Here is a 12,236-nt window from a genome sequence, read left to right on the forward strand (position 1 = left end):
GATTATAAGTGATCTGCTCCATATGATGAAACCAATTCACAATATTTAGAAAGATGTGCAAAGAAGGGCAGTGTTTTTGAAGCCAGCATTTTGTGATAGTTTTCTTGCTGGCTGCAAATATGAATCATTCTTGCTTTAATCCCCTGGGGGAGTTTCAAGGTAGAGTGTGGGAAAGGACACATTAACCTCAGAGCCTAGTGCTTTAGAGATTGTTTTGGACACTTCCTCCTAAAACAGCCTGATAAAGGGACAAGACCAAAATATATGAGCGTGGTCTACCATTTATTCTACCGCACCTCCAGCATGGCAGTGGGGTCCCCGTTTGTCTAGATTTTTGTTTAGGGGTTATGAAATACAGCGTAATATTTTTCCAGCAAAAGTCTCTCCAAGTTAGTGAGTTTGTGAAGGAGATTTGCGTTCCCATATTTTCAGTAGTATCTTGTTACAAAAGTGCCTTGTGCATAAGGCCTTCTGCAGGTTTTGTTTACAAGAGTGTGTTCATATAATACACAGGAAATAGACTCAGATATCAGTGCCCATAATTCGAGTATAGACCTGTTAGTGCCCTTTACTGGGAAAACGATGCTAAACATGAGCTGGATGACTCCTCCCCAGTAGTGGTGCAATAACATGATGACCAGGGGGAATTTAGAGTTTCACTTTGACTGTGATTTACTCATACTGTAATTATTTCACTTTCTGTATGACATCCCGGCCAAAACACGTTGAGTGGAAGGCTTTGGCTCAGTGTGCACTTGCTGAGTAGGTCTCTTTCCTGTTCCCTATTGGAGGGAATGTGGCGTTGGGCCAAGGTGGAGCCGCTGCCGTGGCCAAGCCTTTAGCCCCATGCACAGACAAAAACAAATGCCTGGAAGATCACTCACCACTGGTTTGACAGGAAATATACGTGACTGTTGAGCTTCATTGCTGTGTTTGCAAACGCAGTATGCGTTACAGAAATCAAGTGATTTTGTGGAAACGGGTAAATGGGGTGTGGCAGAATCAGATGTGACAATACGCTGAATGTTTAGCGTAGGTGTAGGGTGTGGGACACAGTCACTGTTTATGTGACTACAGAGACTGAGAAATAAAGACATAAACATAAAAAACATATTTGCCAACATTGACTGTCCCTTTTGTTCGGATGATTGTATTTATAACATGGAATAGTGTATAAAAGGTTAATGTAAATTGTCTTTGCTTTACTAGTGAGAGAAAATAAAATGTTATAGCCTGTTATGTAACAACTTGGAACCTATGTCTCACATGGAACTGAGGTGGTTAGGAGCTTTACGGGTGTCTAGGGCCTCATGACTTTTTGTACAAAGTTGTACAAATAATGTTTATAACCTAAGAGAGCTGCCAACTGCTGTTTACGTACAGTATATATTGATTCATAAAATGCACAAAACACTACAGCTACAAGTCATTCCATGCCATTCTTTCACTGAATAAGGCAACTGAGTGAAACAAAGAGCTGTATACTGAAATAACTAATATTAATAACTAAATATGACTAATATTATCACTTTATTCTAATTATCATGAGTAGTTCTGCTATTATTAAATTACATATATATATATACAGGGTGGGGAAGCAAAATTTACAATATTTTGAGGCAGGGATTGAAAGTGTATGACCAATTAGTTTATTGAAAGTCATGAGAATTTATTTGCCACAAGAAAATTTACATGATAGAAAATGTTTTTATTCTATGTGTCCTCCTTCTTTCTCAATAACTGCCTTCACACGCTTCCTGAAACTTGCGCAAGTGTTCCTCAAATATTCGGGTGACAACTTCTCCCATTCTTCTTTAATAGTATCTTCCAGACTGTCTCGTAATAGTTTTGCTCATAGTCATTCTCTTCTTTCCATTATAAACAGTCTTTATGGACACTCCAACTATTTTTGAAATCTCCTTTGGTGTGACGAGTGCATTCAGCAAATCACACACTCTTTGACGTTTGCTTTCCTGATTACTCATATGGGCAAAAGTTTCTGAAAAGGTATGGATAATAGTGTTAGGTATGATTATGACATCAATATATGTTTGGTTTCAAAACAATTGACGTAGTGCCTGCTGAGAAAAAACAACTAAATGTTCATTGTAAATTTTGCTTCCCCACCCTGTGTATATATATATATATATATATATATATATATATATATATATACACACACACAAAAAAAAAACCATATATATACATACTGTGCATATTATAATACAACATTATTACTTTTCTGTAATTATTTATCATTATTACTACATTATTGTTTATTTTCGCTACTACTTTGTAATCTGTAATTGACCGTGTTTCACTTCTAGTTTTATAGCTATTGTTACTACTATTTGCTTTCCTTTTGGTCTTGTAATATTTCTTATATGTGTACATACAGTGTTGTGCTGCTACTGGAATCTTAATTTCCTAAAGGCTCTGCCCAAGGGATCAATAAAGGTCAATCAAATCAAATCAAAGACATGGCCGATCTGTGGAATAGGATTCAGTTCTCCTTCACCAACTCCTGGACCTGGAAGGACTTCTGTTGGAAAAACTGGGTTTCTTCTTCAGTCACTTCCTAATACAGTCGCATAAAAAATTTGCAGCCCACCCTTGTTTTCTTCAGTTTCTTGTTCATTTTAATGCCTGGTACAACTAAAGGTACATTTGTTTGGACAAATATAATAATAACAAGAAAAATCACTCAGTAGTTTAATTTCAGAGCTGATATCTATCCATTTTACATGTTTCCTTGATAATAACCAAACTCACTTCAGTTTTTACATCAATAGCTATAAAATAGTGCTTTTAGGCATTCCATGTTTTCTTTTCTATCTGTTTTAGTCACATGATACACACAGGAGTTAGCATTTGATTGCACAACCATTGTTTCTGATGACTTTCAATGGTCTAATATTTTTTTTCCATGACTGTAGAAGGCTAAAAAAACTGGTACTAAGCAGAGCTACAGGGGGAAATGTGGCGACAGCAGTTTATTGAGCAAGTTCACATCTTCTAGGGAAGAGGGAAGTAGCAATGATTACTTTCATTCACATCTTGTTACCTCAGACTAGGTGTGTCAGGAATTAACGATACATGCTTCAAACTGATCTTAACTTTAATGTTACATATGGTTTAAATATTACCTAAGTAACCTTTAAAGTTAATGGTTTAAACCCCGCCCCTCCTCTCCATTCTACAAACAAGGGAGAGAAAGGTGGTGAAGTGGTGAAGTGAGTAGTAGACTGAATGAGGACAGTGAGTACCTATAAAATGTTATTTTCTGATTGTTTTACAGCGGTGATGATGAGGAGCACAAATGAACACTAACATACCATCGCAACTCTATCGGAATGTTCTACCAGGAAATGCATCTTTGTGCATGATGTGTCGCCTACTGGTCCAGTGAACCTGCATGTACAAGAGTAAGGCCTCATACTGATTTCACCGACATGGGATGAAGTCATTTTAATGACACCAAGTACAGTCCACCGCTGTGTATTCTGTCTTAATGAGTTAAACTGTCTGATGTGAAAACACCAACACACCCTGTCTTTCAGGAAATACTCTACTATAATATCTCAATATTGAAGTTTGAATCACAGATCTGCAGTTAAAATGTACTTTCATCACACTACTTCCCCTTATTTCACCTCATTCTGGTATTATGATATTTTTTTTATCTGTTCATAGGTTTTCCATTTTTCACACAGGTCATTTGTTTGATTCTTTTTGTGTAATTTAATCCATAAAGACCCAGTGCTACTTTTATGGCATATGGCAACATTTTTTCCTCTATATTTAATATTTCTTGAGGGATTTATCACCATTTATTATAATATTATCCTCTGTATTTTGTGTTTTTTCCATCAACATCAGGTATTTTCCTATATTTAATTTAAATGTATGTTCTTATCAGTTTTGAGTTGTTTTTAGTACTGACTTTCATTGTGTTTATGTATATTAGTGTGGCTGTATGGCTGTGATTCCCATTTTGTGTAACTTGCTGCTGCTGTCTGGGCCAGGACACTCTTGAAAAAGAGATTTTTAATCACACTGAGCTTTTTTTCCTGGTTAAATAAAGGTTATAATAATAATAATAATAATTCTCTACATTTAATTCACTGATCATGTGGATGTTCATAAAAGCTCAGATTAAAGTTGACAGTTATTATATTAAAAACAGAGAAAACTGAAGAAAAAGTGACTTTTCCAGCAAAATCTATCATTAACTGAACATAAACCCAGTGTGTCCATCCACTGTCATTGATCCAACTTAATGGGTTTTACTGTTGAATCAATGTTGTAGAAGATGATGGTGTTTCCATGGTAACTACGGAGCTTCTGAACGTCTAAATGGATCATATCTGATGACCATGAAAAGATGACAAACTATATTCTATACCAATTATTTACATTAGTAGATGGTTTTGGTCGTCAGTGGCTGTTTGGGTCTTTATGGGTTAAATATGTGATGTTTTTTACTTGACTACATGACTCTGGATAAACTTTCCTGTTTCTAAAACAAGGTAATGGTTCTGTCTTGAGGGAGGATGCTAGAAGACACATTCATGAACTCATATTCACACACCTCTGCAGTACGGGGGAAGACTGTCCCAGCTTCCTGTCTCCAGACACTGCAGACGAGACGAGCCAATCAGCTCGTAGCCATCCTCGCAGCCGAATGACACCTCGCTGCCCATCAGGAAGTTACTGCCGTCTCTGTGACCGAACTCTGGAGCTCCAGGGTTCTCACACTTGACCGGTTCTGATGGACAGGACATGGTAAAAGAAGAAGACATCAGCTCCAACACAAAGAAACCACTTGAGTCACTTCACATGGTGACTTCTTTGAAAATGTTTCTTTGTAAAGTGTGAATTCAAACAGGATTATTTTAGTCAACAAAAACTGAGACCAAAGCTAAAAGTGGCAGTGAAACAATAATGTTATTATGTGGAATAAAAATTAAAACAGCTGTTTTCAAAGGAATGAAGACTCAATAAAATCTATAATAAACTGTAAAACACAGATTTCAATTAAATACAGCTTCAGCTAAAAAAACAATAGACTCCATTACAATTTTTACCCACAAGTGGTTAAATGGGTGCGTTAGTGTCCGACATATAACTGAGGCACATACTCACGTACATACGCCCCCCAGTCTTACCCCCCCCCCCCCATTGCAAAATTGTTTTCGGGGAGCACCAGGTGGCCAATAATGAGATGATGGGGGCTTTACCTACTGAGCTGTATAAATCCACCACCATATCCTCGGCAAACAGGAACATCGCTGTATTTATAGAATAACGTACACCCCTGTCCCAAATTTGTTTTCAGGGGGTGCCAGGTGGCCAATGATGAGGTGAGGGGGGCTTTACCTACTGAGCTACATAACCCACCACCACGTCCTCCGCAAACAAGTACATCACCGTATTTTTGGAATACCGTACACGCCCATCCTAAAATTTGTTTTCGGGGGGCACCAGGTGGCCGATGATGAGGTGAGGGGGGGTTTACCTACTGAGCTATATAACCCACCACCATGTCCTCTGCAAACAGGTCCATTGCGGTTGCAATTTTTTGGGGGGGATGGGGGGATGGTCGGAGACTCCTAATGCTGTTAGTGCACATTTGTTCAAAAAAGTTTGAGAAACACTGACATAGAGGAACTGTGGCTCCAACATAAAGGCTTTATTTTGTGTTTTACTGGTATCATCGTGCATTGTCCACGTCTCTTGTTACCTGTGCAGTTCTTCCCGTCTCCACTGTACGGGTGGACACATGTACAGGTGTAGGAGCCCTCTGTGTTCTGACAGCTGGCGTGGTCATCACAGTCAGAGCCCAGAGCACACTCATCCACATCTGAACATAGATACATAAATACACACTAACTCACAGCCCAGAGGGGGTTTACGTTCACATATGAGACCGGTATCACTGTTATCTGTCATGACGTACCTAAACATGCTGGTGGGTTTCCTCCCCACTTGCCGCTGTTGGTGCAGTGCAGCTTGGCGTCTCCAAGCAGGTAGAAGCCAGCGTTGCACTGATACACCACAGAGCTGCCGGCGTCAAAGTCTGTTCCTTGAAACAAACCGTTCTCCAGAGGACGAGGAGGCCCACAGGACACTCCTGCAAAACACAACAAAAAGCCAACCTGTAACTACTTCTGCTTGCAGTCTGGTCTTCTTTACAAAATGTGTCTGTGGTGCTTTGATAAATGAGTCTGGAAAACCGAAACCTTAAGTCTCCACTAATATACTACTGAAATATTATAAATTCTGTCTGTTGGTCATCTATCCAACATCTATAAAATGTCACCAAATTTGTTTTAAATCACATAGTAATATTCAAAAATAACTAAATACAACCATATTTCCTCCAATAACAACATTGTTGCTAATATAGCTGAGGCTGAGGTCAACACAGACCAAAACAGCAGTTCTTAACTACAGGCTGGGTAATACATGATATAGAAACTTGAAGTACCTGTCATGTAATGTACTGCCAGTTAACCCTTTATCGGGCAAGTGACTATTTTTGGTAATTTCTGCAAATATTAACCCTTTATCAGGCAAGTGACTATTTTTTGTAATTTCCACAAACATTCAATATGGGACAATCCTGTGCCTCAGTGAGGTCCAGAAGTATGTTAGTTTTTCTAACTCTATACAGTGAATCAGAGAGATTTTATAGAAATTTTGAATATAAGTGACATTTGTCAGTTTATGACTTTATAACAGACGTTCTATTGTATGTGTTTACTTTAGCAAGTGCCGCTTAGATGTTTTATGGCATGAATTGGGACACTGTTATCATGCCAACTGATGAGGAGGTAGATAACAATGTCCAAGAACGCATTAAGATCAAAATTTTTAATTTCAGAGTATTTCAATGAGTGTCCTATAAAGGATTAAGTATAATCTTCACTTATACAAGTATAACTCATTACATTCAACAACATAACTGTTGTTTCTGATCATCATCTGAGGGGTTATTGTCTGATCTCATTCACTGCAGGTGTGTGTCTCTCCTGTTTTCAGACAAACTGTTGTTTATGGAAATTTACTACCATAACACAGAGACAATGTACAGACAATAAAAGTATGTTAGGCAATGAATGGGTTTGATTCACTGAAATGCTAATGTGAAATAATGCAACAGAACAAAGAACAAATCATAAGGACAAACATTGTATGTTCTGAATGATAAAGACAAAAGGATAAAGAGGATGAGGAAGAACAATAAAAACAATAAAAAAAGATGATAAAAACAACATAACACTTAAAACAACAACAAAAATCAAAACACAAATCAAAGCAAATAAAAAACAGTGTAAGAAAAAAACAGATAAAAGAAAAAGTTAAAATCCAGGAGTGTGTTAATGTGTCCTACGTTGGCAGCTGGGTAGTGGATGGCTCCATTCTCCTTTATTCTGACACTGCAGCACCGGCTCCCCCACCAGGTAGAAACCGGGATCACATGACAGCTGGACCTGAGCTCCAGGACTCACCTCCACTGTGGACGCGTGGAGGTGAGGAACGGCATTCTCCAGCTGGGGACAATCTGGACCAAGTGGATTCAGGTTCAGTTGCGATAGTTTTAGTGGTTCATTTCATAACATGCACACATCCTCTTTAACCCTTAGTGTCTGGACTCTCCACTCTTCCATGAATGGGTCTAAAATGACCCGAGTTAGAAATCAGTGTTTTAATGCCATTTTTGTGATTTTGTCATGTTAAAAGTAATTGCACTATATTTCGGTCCACAAAAGAATGATTTCATGTTTGAAATGCATATGTATTTTAAAGATTTTTAACATTTTTAAATTGTTTTTTAAATTAAAAAAATTAAAAGCAAAGTAAATATAGTATATAATATATAGTATATAACAGCAACAGAACAATGTCAACATCCATTTTATGAGTGAGTCCTTTGGTTTTGTTGTAGAATGAATGAATGCAAAATGTATCAAAGGTTCAGGTGAAATTCCACTGACAATGAATGTGGGTCATTTTGATCTACCTATGGAAGTTCAGGGTAGTAATACAAAAACTACTATTTCATAAAATCTGTCAAAGGTAAGTAAAAAATTTCAATGGCATGACATCAACAACATGTTTTTCAGGAATACCTGGAATATGAAATAAATCAACATTTCATTACAAAGATATTGCAATAAAACAACCTCACTGGATCATTTTTGACTCACTTATCCATCTAAGGGTTAAAAAAAAACGTTGTCATCATGCTATGATCTATTACAGTATCAGATTTGTAAAGGTCTATTACCAGCGCAGAAAATGCTGTTGAGGTTCACTTTAACTCTTCCCACGACTCCATTGAGGAAGTCGGGCCACGCCAGGACGTTCCCTCGGTGAGTCACATGAGAGGCAGGACAGCTGCTGGACAGGACTTTAATCTGCAGGAGTAAAACATGGACCAAATCAAAATAACCCATGACAGATTTAAACTTAAATGACTGACTTAAGTTTTTACATTGTGGATTCAATGTAGGAGCAGTATGGGGGTTCATCTATATGTACCTGCTGCGGTGTGAGGACTCTGTCCCAGATGTTGAGCTGGCTAATGGATCCAACAAAGGATTCAACAGGGTTAAAACCCTCCCCCCTCTGGTCCTGGTCCTGACCTAATACCAAAGCCCCGCCACCTGCAGGACATAAGGTTCAGACGTTAACCACTGCTTTTATCGAAATGACAGAGACAGTGATGCATACTGTAGGAAATTCTGAAACACATGACACATTATATAACAATTTCATATTTGTGTCTCATATTTGTTTTTTTAACATATATTTTATTGTTTCATTTTTTAAATTTTACAACACAAAAATTTAGAACATAGCGTCCGTTGTCGTCCTGTATATTGTCCATTTTTTCCATCGATCTTCACATGTTGCTTGCTGTAGTTTTATGATATAAGTCTCTCCATTTAGTGAATTGCTTCCACAATGTCTCTCCAATTATTTAGGGTAGGGGGGGTCGTCTTTACACCATTTTTGTGTGGTGGCTTTTTTAGACGCTACCATGAGGATTTTAATCAAATATTTATCCTTACTTGGTATGTCTTTTCCTGTTAAATGACTGCAATATAGCACAGAACATGTCCATGGTAGTTCGTATCCCAATATTTTCCCAAGTTCTTTGCTGATATTATTCCAGTATTGGGATAATTTTGTACACTGCCAAAAAACATGTGCATGACCCACATCCTGCTCACCACACAACCTAGGGCTGAGGTAATGATGGTGAAGCTTTTTTGATCTTTGGTGTTATAAAATAATCTTGTTTTTCCAACAAAATATTTTCCAGTTTCTAGAATTAGAATTAGTCACTTGAATTTCACATATTTCATACCATGTGTCATCAGCTAATTCTACCAACAGTTCTGTACTCAGGGTCGAAGTTTTTCTGTTACACACCAATCCCTGATACAGTTTGGATGTCACTTTTTCTCCTTCGTTCTTATATGCTTTACCCACATTTTCAGTGATCTGGTTTATTTCACGTGGGAGGTCTGGTCTTATCTCTTTTTATATTTGTGTATTTTATGTTTTTGGTACTAGACGGGGGGACAGAAATGCAAAAGGGTCGAGGATAGCACTACACCTGGGACAGTGGTGCCCACTGACAGGCCTTTGCCTCCATCTGAGGGCTTCCCGTTGATGTAGATCCTCCAGTCCCCGTCCCAGCTCCTCCATGACACGCCAATGTGGTACCACTGACCGGTGTTTACTGCAGGACAGTCTGTGATGCGTTCCTTTCCGTTCACATACAGAACCCACCTGCGGAGACCATACACAACAGAAAAACACATCTAGTTCTGTGTGCATGGAATAAACGGGCTGTGGATGTACGCGGTATTTGACTGACCCATTGTAGTCGATGAGCAGGAAGGCGTTGTCGCTGCCCTCCACAGCGTACGAGATGGGAGTGCCATAGTTGGTGGTGTCAGAGGATTTCATCCAGAATGTGCAGGTTATCTCCGTCAGTGCTGGCATCACCCCGTCCATCATCACGTAACCATGGATACCAGACACCTCAAAGTCAAGGTTGAAAGCTGATGACATCTCTGGTGGGACGAAATAAAATAAAACTTTAAACCTGGTCTTTTTACAGTTTTTTTTCTGGTTGATTGTTCTTGAATCAACCTCAGTTCATTCAACACAGAAACGTACTTCTGCCAGGTCAGAAGAACATCAAACACTTCTCATTATCAAAACATGATAACGCCATTTTAAAACAAGGTATGGTCATATTATTACAACAATGTTGTCATGTTCAAATGAGATACATTATCTGGTTTAAAGGTGATAATGTTTCATGTTTGAACGGTGATTCAGACAGACAGAACGGTGATTCAGACAGACAGATATTCTATCTGTCTGTCCTCTTACTGTTTGTGCTTTGTTTAAGGGCCACTTGGTAAAGTGCTCAAATTTCTTTTACCTTGGTTTTGACCTTTGACTTTTCCATTCAATCAATATCCCTTCATATGCCTTACATACATTTTCAATAGCTTTAAAATCTATATAAAATGTTCCATTCACTGTGACCATTGGTAAAACCTTTAACCCATGGGTTTAACCCACAAAGACCCAAACATCCACCAGTGACCAAAAGCATCTACTGATCTAAACTTTTTAATACCTGCTGATCCACTAATCATATCAATACACGTAAGTTATTGATGTAAAATACAGTTTGTCATCTTTTCACGGTCATCAGATATGACCCATTTGGATGTTCAGAGGCTCCATAGTTACTGTGGAAACGCCGTCATCTTCTACAACACTGATTCACCAGTAAAACCCGTGGAATTTTTACATTCAGTTAATATTTCTGCTGAAAAGGTCACTTTTCTTCAGTTTTCTCTATTTCTGATATAATCACCCTGAACTTTGCTCTGAGCTTTAATGAACAGCTACATCATCAGTGAGTTAAATATAGGAAAATTACTGATTTTCACTGAAAAAACACAAAATACGAAGGATAACATTGTAATAAATGGTGATGAATCACTTAAGAAAAGTTAAATATAGGGGAAAAGTTCATCTGGGAACTGACACAAAAGTAGCTCTGGGTCTTTATGGGTTTAAAAATAAACCGAGGTGAAAGTGATGCTAATTTGAATCTCTCGGGGTCTTTTCCTGCTCTAGGGTTGCCATGGTGAAGTGTTATCTGTCCTATAGTACCTGTCTCACACCTGGTTCCGTTGAACCCAGGGAGGCAGCGGCAGGTGTAGGAGCCGAGGCCGTCCAGGCAGCTGGCCCCGTTCACACAGGGGTTGGGATCGCACTCATCCACGTCCACCTCACACAGCCGACCCCTGTAGCCCTCCACACACTGACACCTGAGACGAAGAAGATACACATCAGCATCTGAATAACAGAACAAGCATCTGCAACTTAGATAGAACACGGCTGAAATTAAACAAGTGGATGGATCCTCTATAACCAGGGTGTCAAACATACGGTCCGTGGGCCAAAACCAGACCGCCAAAGGGTCCAATCTGGCCCGTGGAATGAATTTGTGAAATGCAAAAATTACACAGAAGATAATAACTGTCAAGGATGCCAAAATCATTTTAGTTCAGGTTCTACGTGCAGGCAAATTTGATCTCAAGTGGGTCAGACCAGTAAATAATGTGAATAACCTTAACAAATATGAGATACCTGAAATTTCTTTCTTTTTTTTTGACACTTAGTTTTTATTACTTATTTATCATTTTGGTATTCAGAACATAACAAACAACAACCAGCAACAGATAATAGTCACAGTCTAATAGTAATGATAATTTAGGTTACAATTATGAAATAGCAATCAAGTTACCCAATCAATTTAATTTTAGAGCAGCAGTTTATCTAGCATTTCCCAGGACTATGAGACAAACCACACGTTAATTGAAGAAACCTGAAATGTCTTAAGAAAATAAGTGCAATTTCAACAATATAATGTCTGTTACCAAACGTTCTGTGCATTTGCAGATCTACTGTGATCTGTAAATTGTGTTAATAATAAGCCGCAACATAATATTGGGAAATTGCACTTATTTTATTTTTTTAAAGATATTTCAGAGTGTACGTGGTTGTTCAAGTTATTCACATTTTCATAAAGTAATTTAACTTTCACACTCACACAAAGAGAAAAAAATTGATAATTATTTATAGATTATTATGCAAATATTTTATTGATCCAACCCACTTTGGGCTGA

At 38.2% G+C, this 12,236-nt stretch overlaps 1 protein-coding gene across 2 annotated transcripts in view; it reads right to left on the reverse strand.

The window, feature by feature from the left end:
• svep1 (sushi, von Willebrand factor type A, EGF and pentraxin domain containing 1) overlaps nucleotides 1-12,236 on the reverse strand; it is a 171,849-nt gene that overhangs the window by 34,265 nt on the left and 125,348 nt on the right. For both annotated transcript variants that reach the window (XM_030162208.1, XM_030162206.1), the window contains exons 25-33: nucleotides 11,218-11,375; nucleotides 9,896-10,094; nucleotides 9,632-9,807; nucleotides 8,548-8,672; nucleotides 8,294-8,423; nucleotides 7,397-7,567; nucleotides 5,960-6,133; nucleotides 5,744-5,863; nucleotides 4,592-4,768 (exon numbers count right to left, since the gene is read on the reverse strand). In XM_030162208.1, coding sequence (XP_030018068.1) covers nucleotides 4,592-4,768; nucleotides 5,744-5,863; nucleotides 5,960-6,133; nucleotides 7,397-7,567; nucleotides 8,294-8,423; nucleotides 8,548-8,672; nucleotides 9,632-9,807; nucleotides 9,896-10,094; nucleotides 11,218-11,375 — 1,430 coding nt within the window. The remainder of the gene's footprint in view (nucleotides 1-4,591; nucleotides 4,769-5,743; nucleotides 5,864-5,959; nucleotides 6,134-7,396; nucleotides 7,568-8,293; nucleotides 8,424-8,547; nucleotides 8,673-9,631; nucleotides 9,808-9,895; nucleotides 10,095-11,217; nucleotides 11,376-12,236) is intronic.

This window comes from Sphaeramia orbicularis, chromosome 18 (assembly GCF_902148855.1).
Source record: "Sphaeramia orbicularis chromosome 18, fSphaOr1.1, whole genome shotgun sequence".
Classification (NCBI taxonomy): Eukaryota; Metazoa; Chordata; class Actinopteri; order Kurtiformes; family Apogonidae; genus Sphaeramia; species Sphaeramia orbicularis.